Source organism: Corylus avellana, chromosome 1 (genome assembly GCF_965113065.1).
Source record: "Corylus avellana chromosome 1, dhCorAvel1.hap1.2, whole genome shotgun sequence".
Taxonomy (NCBI): Eukaryota; Viridiplantae; Streptophyta; class Magnoliopsida; order Fagales; family Betulaceae; genus Corylus; species Corylus avellana.
Genome location: NC_142490.1, coordinates 10,549,543 through 10,571,530, shown reverse-complemented (window position 1 = coordinate 10,571,530; position 21,988 = coordinate 10,549,543). Strand labels below are relative to the sequence as shown.

At 36.6% G+C, this 21,988-nt stretch overlaps 1 protein-coding gene and 1 pseudogene across 2 annotated transcripts; one reads left to right on the top strand and one right to left on the bottom strand.

Moving 5' to 3' along the window:
* Positions 1–378: 378 nt before the first annotated feature.
* On the top strand, positions 379–10,307 carry NET1D (kinase interacting (KIP1-like) family protein). 2 transcript variants are annotated; one of them, XM_059583737.2, is made up of 5 exons: positions 379–571; positions 1,010–1,079; positions 1,205–1,476; positions 2,565–6,820; positions 8,822–10,307. In XM_059583737.2, exons 3-5 carry the CDS (start codon positions 1,377–1,379, stop codon positions 10,025–10,027), a joined length of 5,562 nt encoding a protein of 1,853 aa, XP_059439720.2. In that variant the 5' UTR covers positions 379–571; positions 1,010–1,079; positions 1,205–1,376; the 3' UTR covers positions 10,028–10,307. The 2 variants fall into 2 exon arrangements, with proteins under 2 accessions (XP_059439720.2, XP_059439721.2); XM_059583738.2 differs by lacking the exon at positions 379–571 and adding an exon at positions 625–643.
* A 220-nt stretch (positions 10,308–10,527) lies between these two features.
* LOC132169062 (protein ANTAGONIST OF LIKE HETEROCHROMATIN PROTEIN 1 pseudogene) lies at positions 10,528–14,793 on the bottom strand (annotated as a pseudogene).
* Positions 14,794–21,988: the final 7,195 nt, after the last annotated feature.

Genomic DNA, 21,988 nt, shown 5'->3' with positions numbered 1-21,988 from the left:
AATTTATTTTTTTAAATGCATTAAATAAATACTCTCAATTTCATTTGAAACGTAAAGTATCCGTTTTCCTGGATTTTTTTTTTTTTTTTAATTTTTTTTTATACTCAAGATGCAAAAGAAGCATAATTTAGTCAAACATGGAGGAACACAAGACAAAACATTTTTGAAATCCTAGTAATTACAAAATCAACCGTTTGTAATTTTTCAAAAAGAGTGAAATAATTAACAAAACCAAAATTAAGGAAATAATTACTCCTATTAAAGAAAAAAGCATTAATTACATAATTACTTGCCTTTGAGAGTTTTGTCTGCGCCCATCTTCTGTTTTCTTTTCTTTTCTCTTTTACAGTTTTCAAAGGCCCACAGCAGTACCAAAACAAAAACACCAACATAAAAGCAAAAGCAAAACCAGAGAGAGAGAGAGAGAGAGAGAGAGAAGTCGAGGCAGAGACAGAGACGGAGACACAAACATCCAACTAACATGGGTTGAGAGTGAAAGAAGAAAAGCAGCTGAAGGTGCTATTGGTACAGCTGCTAATCCTAGGCAAACCCCTGAATCAGATTATTACTGGTAAGCCTTCTGATCTCCAAGTTATCAGCTTTACTTGGAAAATCCATGCCCACCCATGTATATCATTTTCATGTAAGTATTGTAGCCATGTCTCTTCTATGGTTGAACCTCTTTTCTGTTACTATATTTTTGAGTTTTGGTCACTGAGTTTTTCGAAAGTTTCTAGTTTTCTTTTGTGTTCATGGAAATGATTCAGTTGTATGATTCATTTTTTTTTTTTATGGGTTTGTAATTTATCATGTTTTTCTGAACAAAGTGCTGCCTTATGCATGGTCCTGTCCTTGATTAATTGAACAAATGTCTGAACTTGTAATTCTCTGAAGCATGTAAATATTTGTGTTTTGTTTTGTTTTTTTTTTATTTTTTTTATCCATTGTGTATTCGTGATCTGATCCTTTTGTTTTCTTGGGTTGATATATGGTGTGTCTCTTTGATCAGGTTGTTTGACCCATTCTACAAGATAGCAGTTACTTGTACTTGGTTTTTGGACTTGGGTCCAATTGATCAGGTACTTCTCATGCTGATTCTGATCTTTTTCATCAAAGTTCTTGAGAACCTGATCTCTTGTAGTAATTATTCTGATTCATCTGAAGCTGAATTTGTTGTGTTTTGTTTATTTATTTTGTTGCATAGGTACAAGGAGCAACAGATACATAGCCATATCCTGCTAATAAGCATTGATTTGAGTGCTTTAAATCCAAATATTTCTGGTCCTGGGTTCAGTTCTATTATTAAGTATCTGTTACCGGATTTACAATCGGCCTGAGAGCAGATTAGGGAAGTGGTGGTCTTCTTGGCTGGAGTCATGGCAACACTGTCGAATGCTGATTCAAAACGCAAGTATTGGTGGTGGGACAGCCACATAGGCCCTAAAAATTCAAAATGGCTTCAGGAGAATTTTTCAGGTATTACTTTCTTTGTCACAGGATTTGTTTGCATTTTTGATGGTGATATTAAATTAAGTACTAGAAGAACTCCTAAAATGCAGTTCCTAGAGATATTCTAATTTATAATATTTAATATTTTTATCTTTCCATTTGATTCCCAGAAATTGGAAGAAAAGGAAAACCCTTAAAAGGGGTCTTTTCTTAACTTACTTCCCCCTTCCCCTTCTCCATCGCTGCTGGTATTTTTTTATGACCAAAAAAGCCTTGTGATTATTGTAGTTGAATAAAAAAAAAAAATTACCTACTTATGGTGTCTTGAAGGAACTTATGGAGGATTTTACTTGTGATTGTGACTTTAAACTTTTTTTTGTTGCCACTGCAATTCTAATTCCATTTCCTTAATTGAGTGGGTTACGAATGTAGTAGTGCCTTGCTGCCGAAAGATATTCGAGTTGGCTGACTTAATTGCATGATGGTTTCTTTAGAGAGTATTATATGGAAGGGAAGTTTTGTGCTCGTCATATACAAAATAGAGTGCCTCCTGCTTTAGGGTTGAGCTCTTAATTGTTTTTCGTATTTTTCTCTTGTCGTCTCTAGCCATAAACTCTACATACCATTTTGGTAAACCACTGGTCCCTTAAGCTTAGGCTGTTAAGGAGTTTGTAAATAATGTATTTCAAGCATGTTACTTACTACAACACCCTAAACAGAATTCTGATCAGTTATCTAAAAAGAAGGTGGCTTCTAAGAATTCATGGAGAAACCAATTCAAACTTCCCCTGTTGTATAACCGCTGCTAGATCTGCTATAATATTTGCTTCCCTACATAAATGATCTGCTTTACGGTATATAAAACAAAGTTAATTACTTTATTTACTATAAAGCTCTTCTTGCTCTGAAGTAAAGGTTTGACTGTCATGGTGATCATACAAGAATTATGCAAATAAACATCCTGATTTTGTTAAAAAGATATGGTCATGATCTCACCTTGTCCATCTTTTAGTTCTTTCTCTCTCTCTCTCTCTCCCTCTCTCTCTCTCTCTATATATATATATATATATATATATATATATACTTGACCAAAGATTTCTTTTCGTCTTGAACAGACATGGATGCCAAAGTCAAACAAATGATCAAACTTATTGAAGAAGATGCAGACTCGTTTGCAAGGAGGGCAGAGATGTATTATAAGAAACGACCGGAGCTTATGAAACTGGTTGAGGAGTTTTACCGAGCATACCGTGCATTAGCTGAAAGATATGATCATGCAACTGGAGCGCTACGCCAGGCTCATAGGACTATGGCAGAAGCGTTTCCAAACCAAGTTCCAATCATTCTGGTTGACGATTCACCTGCAGGTTCTGCTAATGAGGCTGATCCCCAAACACCTGAGATGCCTTCCCCCATACGTGCAATTTTTGACCCTGACGAGTTGCAAAAGGACGCTTTGGGACTGTCTTCGTCTCATTTCAATGCTGGCAAGAGGAATGGAGGATTTACTGAAGAATTTGATACTGTAACAAGTAGAAAGGGTTTAAAGCAGCTTAATGACTTGTTTGGCTCTGGAGAAGCAGTGAGCCATATGAAATTTGTAGAAGGAAAGGCAAGAAAAGGCCTCAATTTTCAAGATGCAGAGGAGAAAGAAAGAAGCATGCAAAACAATGGGAGCCATGACATCAAGGCTAGAGTACTTTCTGAGTCTGAGCGAGTGGGTAAAGCTGAGACAGAAATTATAAACTTAAAGAAAACCCTTGCTAACTTAGAAGCCGAAAAGGAAGCTGGTCTACTTCAGTATCAACAGAGTTTAGAGAGATTATCAATTCTTGAATCTGAAGTCTCTCGAGCGCTAGAAGATTCCAAGGAACTTGGTGAACGAGCGAGTAAAGCTGAAGCAGAAGTTCAAACTCTGAAGGAATCCCTTGCCAAATTAGAGTTGGAAAGAGAAGCTAGTCTTCTTCAATACCAGCAGTGTTTAAACAGAATATCTAATTTAGAGGACGAAATCTCTTGTGCCAAAAAGGATGCTGGGGAACTTAATGAGCGAGCTAGTAAAGCTGAAGTTGAGGCTGAAGCCATAAAGCAAGACCTTGATAGAGAAGAAGCTGAAAAAAAAGCTGCACTTGCTCAATACCAACAGTGTTTGGAGATGATATCGAACTTGCGGGACAAGCTACTGCATGCAGAGGAGAATGCCAGAATGATTAATGAAAGAGCTCATCAAGCTGAAAGTGAAGTTGAGACCCTGAAGCAAGCACTTGCCAAAGTAAATGAAGAGAAGAAAGCTGCTGTCCTCCAGTACCAGCAATGTTTGGAGACGATCTCTAGTCTGGAGCATACAATCTCTTGTGCCCAGGAGGAGGCCCAAAGGTTAAATTATGAGATAGATGATGGGGTTGCGAAGTTAAAGGGTGCTGAAGAAAGGTGTCTTCTGTTGGAAAAATCAAATCAGACTCTGCAGTCTGAGTTGGAGTCCTTGATGAAGAAGATGGGGTCTCAAAGTGAAGAACTAACAGAGAAGCAGAAGGAAGTGGGTAGACTTTGGACTTGCATACAGGAAGAGCAGTTGCGATACATGGAGGCTGAAACTGCCTTCCAAACTCTGCAGCATTTGCATTCTCAATCTCAGGAAGAACTGAGATCTCTGGCTGCAGATTTTCACAATAGGGCCCAAGTTGTAAAGGAGATGGAAACTCATAATCAGGGTTTAGAGGATGAAGTCCAGAGGGTCAAGGAAGAGAACAAGAGCCTGAATGAGCTCAGTTTGTCTTCAGCTGTGTCAATAAAAAATTTGCAAGATGAGATCTTAAGCTTGAGGGAGACCATTGGGAAGCTTGAAGATGAAGTTGAACTTCGAGTAGACCAAAGAAATGCTCTTCAGCAAGAAATATATTGCCTGAAAGAGGAACTGAATGAGCTGAGCAAGAAACACTGGGCTATGCTGGAGCAGGTGGAGTCAGTAGGCTATGATCCTGAGTGCTTGGGGTCATCTGTCAAGGAATTGCAGGATGAGAACTCAAAATTAAAAGAGACTGGTGAGTCAGAGAGAAGTGAAAAAGTGGCTCTGCTGGAAAAGTTGAAAATCATGGAGAAACTTCTAGAGAAAAATGCTGTTTTGGAGAATTCCCTCTCAGATTTGAATGTCGAGTTAGAAGGGGTTAGAGGGAAAGTAAAAGCATTAGAAGAATCCTGTCAATCTCTTTTGGGAGAGAAATCCACTCTTGTTGCTGAGAAGGCTACCCTGATTTCTCAGTTACAGATTACCAATGAGAATTTGGAAAAATTCTCACAGAGAAACAACTTTCTGGAGAATTCCCTTTTTGATGCAAATGCTGAACTTGAAGTATTGAGGGTGAATTTGAAGAGCTTAGAAGATTCATGCCGGTTACTCGATAATGAGAAGTCTTGCCTGATCACTGATCAAGAAAGCTTAGTTTCTCAGTTGGAAATTACTAAGCAAAGACTGGGAGATCTGGAGATAAGATACACAGAATTAGAATACAAGCACTCAGGTATTGAGAACGAGAGAGAATCTGCACTTTGTAAAGTAGAAGAACTGCAGTCTTCCTTGGATGCTGCGAAGCAAGAACATGCCAGCTTTTCAAGGTTGAGTGATACCCGGTTGGCTGGCATGGAATTGCAGATCCGTGTTCTTGAAGAAGAAGAGCAGTGCAGGAAGAAAGAATATGAAGAGGAGCTAGAAAAAGCTGTCAGTGCTCAGATTGAGATCTTCATCTTGCAGAAATGTGTCAATGATCTGGAAGAAAAGATTGTTTCTCACTTGATTGAGTTTCAAAATCTCTGGGAGGCATCCAAATTGTCTGAGAAACTGATTTCTGAACTAGAGCGTGATAATCTTGAACAGCAGGTGGAAGTGAAATCCATGTTTGAGCAAATTAAAAAACTCAGAACGGGGCTGTATCAGGTGTTGAAGACTCTTGACATTGATGCACACCATGGGTTTGACGATAAGATTAACCCAGATGAAGCGCTTCTAAAACACATACTGGGTAAACTTCAAGAGACACACAATTGTCTCTCTAGAAGTTGTGATGAAAATCAGCACCTACTAATTGAGAAGTCGGTTCTTGTTACACTGCTAGGGCAACTGAAAGCAGATATGGTGAATCTTGTGACAGAAAGGAACACCCTTGCTGGGGAGTTCAGGATTCAGTCTAAGCAGTTCTCAGTGTTGCAGACTGAGATTCAAAAACTTTTGGAGATGAAAGAAGAATTGAGGTCGAAAGTAATGGAGGGAAATCAGAGAGAGGAGGTATTGACAACTGAAACAGAGAATCTGCGTGGGCAGTTGTTGGACTTACAAAGAGCAAACCAGAATTTACAGGAAGAGAAATTCAAGGTGCTTGAAGAGAAAAGATCCTCAGTTAAGGAAGCATTTGACTTGGTGCAAGAAAAACATAAGCTAGAAGAAGCAAACTGGGTCTTGTTTGGTGAAACAGTATCTGAGAGTAACCTTTCTCTGATTTTTAATAATATCGCCTTCGAAAAATTTTTGGAGTTGAAAGAGCTCACTGAAGGTCTGAATAATCTTCATTATGTCAATAGCAACCTAGAAGAGAAGGTAAGATTAATGGAGGGGAGAGTAGAAGATGAAAAAATTGAAAATTTAAATCTAAAGGAGTCGTTGAATAAGTCAGACAATGAGCTTGTATCGGTTAAGTCTATTAGTGATCAACTAAGATGTGAAATTGCAAATGGGAAGGATCTGTTGTCTTGGAAGGAAAATGAGCTTTTGGAAGCACAACAGATGTTAAGTGCAATTATGAACGAGAAAATAGAGTTGCTTAAATTTGTGGAGGATCTGAAGAATAAGTATGATGAGGCTAAGGTGATGCTCAAAGATCAAGAGAAGCAGATTCTGAAAATATCTGATGATAATTATAATCTGAGTAAGGAGACTGGATGCCTATCTGAAGTGAATCAGAAATTGGAGTCTGACCTGTGCAGATTTCACAAAGAACTTGGGGAAGTGAAAACTAGGCAGGAAAGCTTGAGCTCTGAACTGCAAAAGGGAAGAGGTGAGGTTGAACTGTGGGAGACTCAGGCTTCCAAATCTTTTGCTGAACTGCAAATCTCCTCTGTATTTGAGGTTCTGTTTTCTGGAAGGATTCATGAGCTAACTGAAGCATGTGAGAGCCTTGAAGATAGAAGCAATTCCAAAGACATGGAGATTGAATTTCTGAAAGAAAGAGTTAGCACCTTGGAAGGCGAGAAAGGAGGACTACAAGCTCAGTTGGCTGCATATACCCCAGCTGTCATCTCTGTTAAAAATTGTATATCCTCTCTGGAGAAGCATACTCTTTTTCATCGTGGGCCTCATGCTATTGAAGATGAAAAGGCAAAGGTAATTTCCATCTATTCTGCACTACTGAAATTTCAGTTGTTCTGAAGCCAAGATGACAAGAACTGTTTCTTAAATGCTTCATTCCATTAATTACCTTATCCTTGTGCTTACTGCATGCATTAATTCTTAAAGCTTCAATTGGACATGCTACTAGAGTCTCTCCGTAGAAGTGTTACATATGTCATTTGTGGTAGCTCATACCATCTGTGGATCTTGGTTTTCTCACCAGCATGGTCTTTATCTTCACATCTTTATTCAATGAGTTCCTTAAAAATATTGGTAGAGTTAATGCTTGAGCTGGTTTTGTATCACAAATATTCTTGAGTTTTTTGGTGTTAGGCAGCTGCTACTTTGTGATCATTTTAACTTCTTAGCTTCTTTACAGCTCTCTTTCCATGCAACTGAAATGCACTCTTTTATGGTTTTGATTTCACTGTAATCAAGTACTACTCGTTAAATATTTCATGAGATATATTTAATTTAATTATACAAGAACCTTTTAAAAGTAAGCTGGCTTTTTCTAGGATCCTTTGGGGTTTAATATGTATGGGGCACCTTATGACATGGTGATTTTTCCCCCCAACTCTACCTTGTGGTTTTGGGTCTCATTTAATGTTCATGGCTTATTTTCAATGGTCAAGCCATATTATGCTGACTGGGGCTAATTGCCCCCACTGAAATTGGTAAAGTTTTTAGGAGCATATATATCATATTTGAGAGATTTGAAATTGTTTTACTATTGCATCCACTGAAATTTTCTTATTGGATCAATTATAAGAGGTTTTCTTTCTTTTTAAAATAAATTTAGGGATTTTTACACTTTTAGATTCTCATGGACAGATTAAGTAGTAAAGAACAAAAAAGAAAAAAAAAGAAAAACTTTTAAAATGGTGGCCTTTGTTTGTCTGGTTTTAAAACAAAAACATTACTCTTGTTGTCCCAAATCTCCCTCACATGCAACAAAGAGAAAGGAAGGGGGCGAGAGAAGAGAGAACAAGTGGAGGGAAAAAAAAAGGAAAAAGCATAAAGAAAAAATAATGAAGGAAAAGAATGAGGAAGAGTGAAAAAATTATAAAGGAAAACTTTAATTTTTTATTTTTATTATTATTTTTTTAATTTCTAAAATTATGGAGGCAAGTAAATTAATTCCTAAATTTTTTAATTGTGTTTAATTTATTTGATTGTTTGGGAAAAAAAGTTGCATGTATATGGCATCATTGATTTGATTATTTATATAGATTTATCATAGAAGTAGTTAGGGTTTTCCTTTCATGATTTATTAAGTTTAAATGAATTGTTTATTCCAAGTAATTGAAATTGATTCTTTTAGGGCTTTTGATATTTAGGTCTCGAATAGCTAATTTCTTAATAGGATAAAGTTCACTTAACCCCTTCAAACTACAACTCCAATGGCAATCTATCCCCAAAACTATCAATTACGATAATTTACCTTCCAAACTACCAAAACAATGAGAATGTACCCCCCAATGCTAGCAAAATGACGAAATTACCACTATAGAATTTTCAATAAGACAAAAATACCCTTAAAATTTTGAAAAAAAATTAAATTTTAGTATTTTTTTTTATTTTAGTAAGGGTAATTTCGTCATTTTGTTAAAATTGGGGGTACATTGTTATTGCTTTAGTATTTTGAGGGGTAAATTGTCGCAATTGATAGTTTGAGGGGTAGATTGTCATTGGGGTGATAGTTTGAGGGGGTTAAGTGGACTTTACCCTTCTTAATATTTGGTTTTTGAATAAGTAATGATTCTCACCACTAATATATAAATAGATGTTTTTCATAACATTATTAATGGGCCGATGATGCAACATTTTCAAAATATGAACACTCATAGAGAATAATAGCAATGAGCTATATTGATTTGAGATAGATATTTTATTGAAAAACAATATCAACCATTGTATTTATTTATTTGAGGTTTGCATCCTCTAAGGGGAAAATCCGAACTCTGCCAATGCTTATTTTCCACTTGTTTGCAGGAGGCTAATGTGGTTCCTTGCTTGCATGCTGAAAGCAATCAACTAACAGATGAAGATCAAATTGCGATGGGGCCAGATGGACTTTCAGAATTGCAGGATTTGGAAGGAAGAGTGAAAGCTATTGAAAAGGCAGTGGTGGAGACGGAAAGTCTCGTGGTACTGGAACACCTAAACACTAATGCCAAACTAGACGCTGCAGTGAGAGAGATCGAAGAGTTGAAATCTCAAGGCAGCTTGTGTCAAGAAAATGTTGAAACAAACAAGAATTTTCCTCCATATCAGGTTGAAGAGGAACTTGGGAATGCGCAAAGTAAAGATCTCAAGCTGGGGAAGCCGACACTTGAAATTTCTGAAGCAAGGAATGAAGTCCTGACTAAGGACATCATGCTCGATCAGATATCTGAGTGTTCATCATATGGGATAAGCAGGAGAGAAACTGTAGAGACTGATCAGATGCTTGAGTTATGGGAAACCGCTGACCGGGATGGCAGCATTGACCTGATGGTTGGCAATGCTCAAAAAGTGGCTGCCGCACCTGCCCACAATCAGATTGAAGCAGTCAAGAAACACAATCGTTCATACCCCTCTTCAGAATCATTGGTTGAGAAGGAGTTGAGTGTTGATAAATTAGAAATATCTGAGAGACTTGCTGATCCCCGCCAAGAAGGGAACAAGAGGAAGATTTTAGAAAGACTCGATTCTGATGCACAAAAGTTGACAAACCTTCAAATCACCGTGGAAGATTTGAAGAAGAAGGTGGGGAATACTGAGAAGAGCAGAAAAGGAAAAGGTATGGAATATGATACCGTCAAGGGGCAGCTGGATGAAGCTCAGGAATCCATCATGAAGTTGTCTGATGTAAATCGCAAATTGATGAAGACAGTTGATAATGGTTCCCTCTCCTTTGATGGAGTTTCTGCAATAGACCCAGATGAGAGTGTGAATGCCAGAAGAAGGAAAATTTCTGAACAGGCACGAAGGGGATCTGAAAAAATTGGTCGGTTGCAGTTGGAGGTGCAGAAAATACAGTTTCTTTTACTGAAACTTGATGATGAGAAAGAAATTCGTGGGAAGACAAGGATCACCGACCGAAAACCTAGAGTTCTCCTTCGAGATTACCTCTATGGTGGTGGGGTAAGAACCAGCCAGAAGCGAAAGAAGGCGCCTTTTTGTGCATGTGTCCGACCTCCAACTAAGGGAGATTGAAGCAGTTACACATTCATTCGGCATATAATCAGGATAAAGTTATGAGACATTAGTTTCATTGTCTATAGGGTTTCTTTCAATAGAGATGTTCTACACCTACATGTTTTACTTTTGTTTTATAGAGAAGATCTGGTCTTCTTTAGCTTAGAGATCCTGCTGTAAATTTCAGGCTATCTAATTTTACAGATACTGTGGTCATGGAGCATGATTCGCCTCACCTTCCATTTTTTCTATCTTGCATGCATAATTTGGGTGATAATGGAAATAAGTATTTTCGTCATAGTTACCTAGGCTGCAGACCTGTGGGTTGAGTTCTGTGCATTGCTTTGTTTGCCACCAATGAGTAGAGAAGCTTCCTAGCAAGAAGAGATAAGACCTCTCAGCAACATACGGCCAGGTTGCAAACAATCCTTTACCTGTGAGAATGCCCTCATTGCAAACAATCTTCCACCCTCATGACTTGCATAACTTTCTTTTTTTATCTTTTTAGAAAATAATATTCACTTAAGATCAGAAGGACACAAAAAGAACATTAGGAGAGCACCTAACATTCCCCCCAAGATAATGCTTGGCAAATTTTGCTTATAAGGATTCCACATAACCTTGTTAAGGATTCTCCAACTACCCTTTACTTATGAGAATGCCCTCACTGCAAACAATCTTCCACCCTCGTGCCTTGCATTGAAAGTGGACATGGAAGCTGAGAGGCCATTACTTCCATGGAAGAAGAGGAGGGTGGCTGGCCCACCAATTATAAATTCTCTAATCTCCTCTCCTCCAGCTAAACTTCTAACATTTCCATTCAAATGCTCTCCAATCTCACAGAGTTTGAAAGGCATAGTGCACTTCAATAGCTTGGAAACTGTCATGCTTCAAATTTGGATTTTATTTCCTCCATTCTATTGAAATTAGGCCACTTGAGATGATGCTTAGCACGTTCTTCCTCCGGTGCTTTGATAAATCTCCAAGTTACTCAAGAAACTATAGACTGGCCAACCCCAAATGCAACTCAAACTGAGACCTAGAACTCACCGGATGTCGACCTTCTAAAGGTGGATTGCAACCTATTTCTCAACACTCACATCTGACTCAACAAAATTTTGACTATTTTGTTGAGCCATAGTGTTAAAATCACTCTCTATCCGGCTCAGCAAACTAGCCAAGAGTTTGCTGAGGAGCTACAGTGCTCAACAACTTTGTTGAGCACTATAGCTCAGCAACGTATAATTTTATTAATAAAAAAAATCATTTCATCCACTTTCCTCTAATTAAAAATCATTTAAACTTCTCGATCCTCCCTCCTAGAACTACATAAAGAATAAAAAATAATAAATTTTCAATAAAATATTAAAAGTTGATAGTTAAAATGTTGAGCCGGATGTAAGAACATTAAAAAAAGTTGATAGCTAAAATATCTAAATTTAACTAAACTTTTGCTGAGCTGGATATGAATGCTTAAGAAGTCTTCCCTCAATGTTGAAAAGCCCTGATGGTGGCTTAAATATAAGATATTCTCTTGCAAGATAACAGATGAAATCGAAAGTCTTCTTTGAAATCCTAAGTAATACTTGAAAGTAACATAAAGTACGAAATGAGAGAGAGAATTAGGAAGAAGACAAGGTGTTTGGCTTGAATGAATAAATTCGTATGCATACAAGTATTTATACATCATAATTAACTTTACAAGCACGTGTTAATCAATCTAACTAACCAATCCAGTTGTCAATCTAACTAACCAAATTAATCTAACTTAATCTTTTACATTAACTGATATGCCTCCTCAAGATGAATGAAATAAGTTTATGAAATTCATCTTGGACAAACAACAAATGATAAGATGTATGAGGTAGAGGCTTAGTTAGATGTCTGTAATTTGGTGTTTAGACTAAACATGGAGTGTGCGGATTAACCCTTGAGCTATCTTCTCTCAAACTACATGACAATCAAGATCAATTTGTTTCGTACGCTCATGAAAAACTAGGTTAGCATCAATGTGTAAAGCTGCTTGGTTATCACAGAAAGCCAGTGTAGGCTAAGGATGATCAAGTTGTAGCTCTTTTAGTAAAGCGTGAAGCCAAATCAATTCACATGTAAGAGCTGCCACAGACCTATATTTAGCTTTTGCTGAAGATCTGGACAATGTATGTTGTTTCTTTGATTTCCAGGATATCACAGAGTCACCTAGAAAGACACAAAATCCCGTCAATGACCTACGGGTGTCTGGACAACAAGCCCAGTCCGAATCACAAAATGACTACACATCTTTTTGTTTGAGTTTTATCACCGAATAGCCAAACGGAGAGTTTGATAGTTATTTTATATTGACGAATTCGGTACTCGAACTTTGCAACCTTCTTTTTTATTTTTTTATTTATTTTTTATTTGAAGCTTCGGTGTGCAAGAGCTGTGATGACCCGCTTGATTATAACGTGACTAAAGATTGAATTTTTTAAATTAAATTAATAAAAAAATAATATTTTAATCAGATAAAACGGTGAGTTTTGAGTAGACTAACGGAAGTTAACAAAAATTGATGGTAGGGAGTTTTCTAGTAGTTTCGAGTGACCCAGGGACTAAATTTTTTAAAAAAAATACCCAGGGAGTTTTTAATAAAAGCGCGTTTACCTAAGGATTTTAAATATGATTTCCCTTTAATATTTTGTGTTAGTTTTGTGTTTTTAGTATTTTGTAGGTCATTGAAGAAAAACTACAGCTTTAAAGGGAAAAATGCAAAGTTTGGAAGAAAGAATACTATGAGAAGACCTAGATGATGTGGTTGAGTCTAACCAAATCCAAGAAAATGTTAAATCAGATTAAAGTTCAGATTGGATAAGATTTCGGATCAGATTCAAATTCAGATTCTGTACATGTCTTAGTATTTTAACCATAACTCTCCACTCAAATATCGGATTGAAGTGATTCAAACGGCAATGGAAAGCTAGCTCAAAATACTAGAATTTGTTGTGAAATAGGATTTTTGTAATTCGGACGGTTTTTATGCCAAAATCATCCCGCAATTAAAGGACACAAATCTGGACGAATCCTATTCCGATTTCAGACTTCTATTTTGACTGGGAGACAGACCTTCGAATTATCTAGGTTTAATAAGGTTTTTAGGACTTTCCTAAACCTATAAATAGACTTCTTTGCATTCAAGAAAAGATACACAATCCCAGAGAGCAAAATTCTTTTGTTTAGTTTTTCTTTAGGTTTAGGTTTAGGTTTAGATTCTATGTTTATGTGGAGCTAAATTTCCAACTAAGGTTGGGGATAAAGCCTCACCGATGAAGAACATCAATACTTTTATGTAAGTTTTTATTATTCTGATTTTATTGGGTTTTATATTTCTATTGTTTTACTTCTAATCAATTGTATGTAGTGATTCTTGGATATCTCTTGTGATTCAAGGATACATGTGATGATTTGAGATAATTTCATATGATTGATTGCTTGGCTTTTAACTCATAAAAATTGGATATCCCTTGTGATTTGTTCTACGGATACATTTGGTGTTTCAATTGAATTTGGATTCCTATTGTGATTTGGTCAATGAACGGATACATGTGATGGTTCTGATTAATTCTTTGAAGCATAGTAAAACATATCTATGATTTAATTTGTGAGAACTTCGGATTAATATTGATGAACATAAAGTATGTTGTTATGATTTGGTGAGTGTGAATTCCCAAACTTAGTACCTTTATCCTTAGATTTACTTATTTTATTTAGTTTATGTTTATCCTTTAATTTTCAAAAAATCAAAAATCAAAACCCTTTTGGAACTAGATTAGGATTTAATTAGTTTAGATATAAATTGTTCTTTCAAAAATACAATTCTCTGTGGGATCGACCTCGCACTTGCAATCCATTAAACTACAATTGATTCGTGCACTTGCGAGTTAAATTAATTTGCACAACAACAATATCATATGCCACACAGAGCTACATGCATCACCAATGATTTATCAGAGTTCATATCTTTGCAGCGGAGTATAAATAATGTTAAACATACATAACACATCAGGGCTGATTAATACGTCTAAGTGATTAAAGCTTACATGCAAAAGAATGGCTATACAAAAGTGTCACATGCGACACGATCTATATACAAAATGACAATGTCTAAGCATATACATGAATGCTCTACAAAAGAGGGCTATCAACTAGTCCAACAAAATAAACACCCAATGTGTCCAGGCCTCAGGCACTGTGGTAACCCAGATACATAGCCACTGAATCATCATCTAGGGTCCCTGTACCTGCATTAACAACATTGTCTGCACCATGGGAATCACCACCAGCCATAATGCAGGCGGATTTCATGAGCTCGCCGTCTCCATAAAATAGAGACGCTCAGCAATATAGAACTCACTAGGCTTTCAAAAGAATCATCATTTGAAAACATACTAGATCAGTTGTGAAAGTATACGTAAGCCCGATCTTCCGCTCTCGGAACATGTGCATACTAACCCATCTAACTTTATACATACTTACATATTATATAGCTTAACAATAAAACATATGGAAAGTCACCATGTATCATCTATCCATAACGATATACATACGCACGGTTCCATCTCCCTTCTCGTATGCATACCGATACGTCTAGCATAAAAATCATCATATGCAACAATGCAAGCATCATATATCATCATCATCATCATAACATTCATATGCCATGCAAACTCATGTTCATCATTGTCATTCTTGTTTCTCTGTGTACCATTTGTCCCTGTCCTTACTCTGCTTGCCTCTACTTGTGCCATCTACATAGTAAGGCCAATCTTTGTTTTGCTTGCCCCTACTTGTGCCATCTACAAAACAAGGACCGTTCTTACTTTGCTTGCCGCTACTTGTGCCATCTACAAAGTAAGACTAGTTACCTTTCCTTTAACATCATTTGTCTCTGTCCTTACTCCGCTTGCCCCTACTTGTGCCATCTACAGAGTAAGGCCAATCCTTGTTTTGCTTGCCCCTACTTGTGCTATCTACAAAACAAGGACCGTTCTTACTTTGCTTGCCGCTACTTAGGCCATCTACAAAGTAAAACCAAATACCTTTCCTTTATCATCATTTATCTCTAACCTTACTTTGCTTGCCGCTACTTGTGCCATCTACAAAGTAAGGCTGGGTTACCGTGCTTTATCATCATTTTCATGCAATCATATGCTATGCATGCTTATGCTTATGCTCATCATCTTGTGCCATTTCCATCATGAGACCAACCCTGTGGTAGGAGACTTGTCATCGCTATCAGGGGCCGTCTTGTTGTTTTTCATTATACATGAGGCCAGCTCTACGGTAGTGAGACGATACTCAATCACCACCGGAGTTGAACCCCGTTGTCCGTTATGCATGGGCCAGCTCTACGGTAGTGAGACCATACTCAATCACTACCGGAGTTGAACCCCGTTTTCGTTTCATTACTCATGCCATGTTCATGCTTATGTCAATAAATCCTTAAACTCATATGCTATCATAACTCATATCATAAAATCATAGAATCATGTCATAAACCATACGAACCATCGAAATACTCATGACAACATAATCATCACATTGTCTTGTAAATCCATAAAAGCTCATAGAAACATTACATCAAACATTCATCCAACACATCTCATGGAATATCATTAAATAGTCATATAATCACAAAACACCTTGTATCAATCATTCATTCAAAACATCTTTTATACTTTAAAACATATTATCTTTTTGCCCAATAAGTAAAATACTTACCTTGTTCGCTTGAGTACCCTTCGGTGAACTCTTGACTCAACCGCAATTCACCTAAGCATTTACAACATAAACACATAATTAAGCTCTACTCTTAGCTTAACAACTCTCACTATTTAAAAATACTTGAGCACCATAAGTATCATGTTCTATAGGTCATCCCAAATCTATTCAACTAAAGCCCTTAAAATCCTTTATTTACATTTAATACATATATATAAGCTAATGCATTAATTATCTAATAACTTAGTTACATTGAACTATGATTCTACATCATAATATATTAAATCACTAAATCTTGAGGCATATACATACACTCTAGGTTAAGCATTACACTTAACCCTATAATTGTTATTTTCTTCTAAGCCATTTAATCTAGCAATTTACCCCAAACTTTATAATTCTCATAACACTTACAACAATCATTATAATTATAGACATATTAGAACCTAAACCCTATAGTTACCAATTTCCATGGAACCCATGAAAACCTAGGATTAATTAACACTTTAAATGTAATTAACCCATTCAAACAACATTCCTAGTGTTCACTGTTCACATACCTAAAGCCCCAAATTAATACAAACCATATAAAATTAGGGTTTATGATCATATTTTACTAATAAGTAAAATTGGAGTTTCAACCCATTAATTTAACAACCCGGAGCTTAAATCATGTATAGCAATCTACTACACATAAAAGCCCCACATTAATTTTAGGAATTAGGTTTCTTATCAAATTTTCCAATTTCGGACCTAATTAAAAATCCCCTAAATCATTATGATTTCAAGCTTGATATCCAATGGGTAGAACAAAACTTTAAAGAGAAACTAAAGATTTTAACAATATAACAAAATCCCATTCAAGAACTCTAATTTTCGGACCTAAATCAAAGCCCCACAAATCCAAACAATTTCTAGCTTCTAATCTCACAAGCATAACGAAAATTACAAGAAAAGACTAAAGTTTTTACCTCACAAGCACCCTTGGCCGAAACCCCCATAAAATTTGTCACTTTCCTTTTTTTTTTTTTTTTTTTTTTTTTTTTTTCTTCTTCTCCTTCTTCTTTCTTCTTTCTTCTTCTTCTTCTTTTTCTCACGGCAGCAGCTCCTCTCTCTCAATCTCACCGTCGTTCACTCTCTCTCTCGGCCACAAAGGCCAACCTGAAAGGTCAGTTAAGGGAGGGTGTCCCAGTAACATGGGCACACTTTAAAGAGAAGTTCTACGAACAATATGTTCCTCGTGTCCAACAGCAGCTGTAGGCCAAGGAATTCCTAACCCTCACCCAGGGCAACATGACTCTCTCCCAATACTCCACAAAGTTCATGGAGTTGTCAAGGTATGCCCCCACTCTTATCCCTAATGATCGGGCCAAAGCTAAAAAGTTCTTAGACGGTTTATCGGCGCGCATCAAAGAGAAGATCTCTATCCTTGAAATCAAGGAGTACTCTAAGGCTGTGCACACTGCCATGATAGCTGAGCAAGCTATTAAGAAGGCAGCTGCAGAGTATGTACAGAAGAAGAGGTCAATGCCAGAAGCTGTGCATTCACCCAAAAGGCAAAGTGTGGGTGGTAGTAGTTCAGAGGCACTTGTGAGGAGAAACATTCCTCTAAGCTACGAAAACTCGAGATATCTGCCATGTAGCAAGTGCGGGAAATCACATCCTGGGGTATGTAGGGTTGGAACAAATAGCTGCTACCGATGTGGCAAGACAGACGACTATGCCAAGGAATGTTTGAAAGCCACTTCAAGGAGTCAGGGACCATTACCAATTGATTACCAGCCTAGGCAGCCTGCTCAGGCACGTGTCTACTCCCTCACTCCAGGAAATGCTACAACGGAGGCGAACAATGTCAACGTTGCCACAAGTACCATTTCCTTGTATGGTAGCCTTGTTTGTGTATTGTTTGACTCATGTGCTATTCACATTCATTCATTTTATCCGCATATGTGAAGCTATGTGATTTGAGCGCAAAACCACTAGAGTAAAACATAAGTCTATCTACGCCCGTTGGCAGTGTAGTCACATGTAGTAAATGTGTGGAAAATTGTCCTATTCTCTTAGGAGGGAGAACTTTACCGGCAAGGTTAGCGGTGTTTGGTATGCTCGGATTTAATTTTATTATTTGTATGAATTGGCTTTCAAAGTACGGAGCCAAGATTGATTGTCGGAAAAAAGGATGGGTCTATGCGGTTGTGCATAGACTATTAGGAATTGAATTGGGTATTCCATAAGTACCTTGAGTGCTTTGTTGTTATGTTCATCGACGACATATTAGTAAGTGTGAATTATGGTTAAAGAAGTAGCATTTTTGGGGTATGAAGTCCGTTCCAAGTGACAGGTGTTGTTGGCCCTGTGGCGTACAGAGTTGAGATGCCATATAGCATTACTGGAATACATGACGTGTTTCATGTATCTCTGTTACAAAAATGTGTACATGACCCGTTGCACATAATCAACTATGAGCCACTTAACATTCAACTGGATTTAACTTATGAAGAGGTTCTGGTTCGAATTCTTGACCACAAGGGGCAACAATGAGGAACAAGACTATATACCTCTAGTGAAGGTGTTATGGCAAAACCATAATGTCGAAGAAGCTTCACGGGGATTCGAGCTGGATATGCACGAGCGATATTCTCATTTGTTCGAGTGAACCTAGGTACTTACATGTTTTAAAATACAATATAAATGCACATTTATGAAGTTGGAAGTATGCCTTGGTTGTAAGCATGTTGGTGAAGTATGATCTAAATTTCGAGGAAGAAATTTTATTAGGAGGGAGGGATATAACATCCAAGATAATTATTAAGTTTATTATTAATAACTTCATAGTAATCTAAATTAATTAATTAGATAAATTGCACATGGGATGATTTAGAATAATAGATATACTAATAATAATATTTGTGAGGTAATAATATAATAGCAATATTATTTAACAATGATATATTTATGTAATACAAGTTTTAAGTGATAAAGAGATTAACTAATAATAATGTTAGTGTGACAATTGATCAATAAATAAAATAGGTTAATGGTACTAGAATAATAAAATGTGATAATAAGTCCTAGTGTGGTAAATAATTATATGTATGGGTAAATCTTGCAATTCTAAATAGTTGGGGCTTTAAAATAGAAAGTGAATCTTATCCCATGCCACATGTCAAGCTGCCATTGGCAATTGGAGATACCTTATCTCCTTAGTTTTAAAAGAAAAATGCAAAAAAGGCAAGCCTTTTTGGTGGGTCCCAAGTACAGCAGGTCCCTTCCCCATTTCCTTTCTTTTCTTCTTTCTTCATCCTCTCATCTCACGCACATCATTCTTATTTCTCCCCCTTCCTCCTTTCTTTCCTCTTCTCCATTTCTTCTCTACACACACACGCACACATGGCCGAGAGAGAAAGTGAACGACGGTGAGATTGTGAGAGAGGAGCTGCTGCCGTGAGAAGAAGAAGAAGAAGAAAGAAAATGGGGAAGGGGCTTGCTGCACGTGGGGCCCACAAAAAAGGCTTGCCTTTTTGCATTTTTCTTTTAAAACTATGGAGACAAGGTATCTCCAATTGCCAATGGCAGCTTGACAAGTGGCATGGGATAAGATTATCTTTCTATTTTAAAGCCCCAACTATTTAGAATTGCAAGATTTACCCATACATATAATTATTTACCACACTAGGACTTATCATCACACTTTATTATTCTAGTACCATTAACCAATTTTATTTATTGATCAATTGTCACACTAACATTATTATTAGTTAATCTCTTTATCACTTAAAACTTGTATTACATAAATATATCATCGTTAAGTAATATTGCTATTATATTATTACCTCATCAATATTATTATTATTATATCTATTATTCTAAATCATTCCATGTGCAATTTATCTCATTAATTAATTTAGATTACTGTGAAGTTATTAATAATGGTACTAGAATAATAAAGTGTGATAATAAGTCCTAGTGTGGTAAATAATTATATGTATGGGTAAATCTTGCAATTCTAAATAGTTGGGGCTTTAAAATAGAAAGAGAATCTTATCCCATGCCACATGTCAAGCTGCCATTGGCAATTGGAGATACCTTATCTTCTTAATTTTAAAAGAAAAATGCAAAAAGGCAAGCCTTTTTGGTGGGCCCCACGTGCAGCAGCCCCCTTCCCCATTTCCTTTCTTTTCTTCTTTCTTCCTCCTCTCATCTCACGCACTTCACTCTTATTTCTCCTCCTTCCTCCTTTCTTTCATCTTCTCCCTTTCTTATCTACACACACATGCGCACACATGGTCGAGAGAGAGAGTGAATGACGGTGAGATTGAGAGAGAGGAGCTGCTGCCGTGAGAAGAAGAAGAAGAAGAAGAAGAAGAAGAAAGAAAATGGGGAAGGGGCCTACTGCACGTGGGGCCCACAAAAAAGGCTTGCCTTTTTGCATTTTTCTTTTAAAACTAAGGAGATAAGGTATCTCCAATTGCCAATGGCAGCTTGACATGTGGCATGAGATAAGATTCTCTTTCTATTTTAAAGCCCCAACTATTTAGAATTGCAAGATTTACCCATACATATAATTATTTACCACACTAGGACTTATTATCACACTTTATTATTCTAGTACCATTAACCTATTTTATTTATTGATCAATTGTCACACTAACATTATTATTAATTAATCTCTTTATCACTTAAAACTTGTATTACATAAATATATCATCGTTAAATAATATTGCTATTATATTATTACCTCCCAAATATTATTATTATTATTATATCTATTATTCTAAATTATCCAATGTGCAATTTATGTCATTAATTAATTTAGATTACTATGAAGTTATTAATAATGGTACTAGAATAATAAAGTGTGATAATAAGTCCTAGTGTGGTAAATAATTATATGTATGGGTAAATCTTGCAATTCTAAATAGTTGGAGCTTTAAAATAGAAAGAGAATCTTATCCCATGCCACATGTCAAGCTGCCATTGGCAATTGGAGATACCTTATCTTCTTAATTTTAAAAGAAAAATGCAAAAAGGCAAGCCTTTTTGGTGGGCCCCACGTGCAGCAGCCCCCTTCCCCATTTCCTTTCTTTTCTTCTTTCTTCCTCCTCTCATCTCACGCACTTCACTCTTATTTCTCCTCCTTCCTCCTTTCTTTCATCTTCTCCCTTTCTTATCTACATACACATGCGCACACATGGTCGAGAGAGAGAGTGAATGACGGTGAGATTGAGAGAGAGGAGCTGCTGCCGTGAGAAGAAGAAGAAGAAGAAGAAAGAAAATGGGGAAGGGGCCTACTACACGTGGGGCCCACAAAAAAGGCTTGCCTTTTTGCATTTTTCTTTTAAAACTAAGGAGATAAGGTATCTCCAATTGCCAATGGCAGCTTGACATGTGGCATGAGATAAGATTCTCTTTCTATTTTAAAGCCCCAACTATTTAGAATTGCAAGATTTACCCATACATATAATTATTTATCACACTAGGACTTATTATCACACTTTATTATTCTAGTACCATTAACCTATTTTATTTATTGATCAATTGTCACACTAACATTATTATTAATTAATCTCTTTATCACTTAAAACTTATATTACATAAATATATCATCGTTAAATAATATTGCTATTATATTACTACCTCCCAAATATTATTATTATTATTATATCTATTATTCTAAATCATCCAATGTGCAATTTATGTCATTAATTAATTTAGATTACTATGAAGTTATTAATAATGGTACTAGAATAATAAAGTGTTATAATAAGTCCTAGTGTGGTAAATAATAATATGTATGAGTAAATCTTGCAATTCTAAATAGTTAGAGCTTTAAAATAGAAGGAGAATCTTGTCCCATGCCACATGTCAAGCTGCCATTGGCAATTGGAAATACCTTATCTCCTTAGTTTTAAAAGAAAAATGCAAAAAAGCAAGCCTTTTTGGTGGGCCCCACGTGCAGCAGCCCCCTTCCCCATTTCCTTTCTTTTCTTCTTTCTTCCTCCTCTCATCTCACGCACATCATTCTTATTTCTCCCCCTTCCTCCTTTCTTTCATCTTCTCCCTTTCTTCTCTACACACACACACACAAGCAGACATGGCCAAGAAAGAGAGTGAACAACGGTGAGATTGAGAGAGAGGAGTTGCTGCCATGAGAAGAAGAAGAAGAAAGAAAGAAAATGGGGAAGGGGCCTGCTGCACGTGGGGCCCACTAAAAATGCTTGC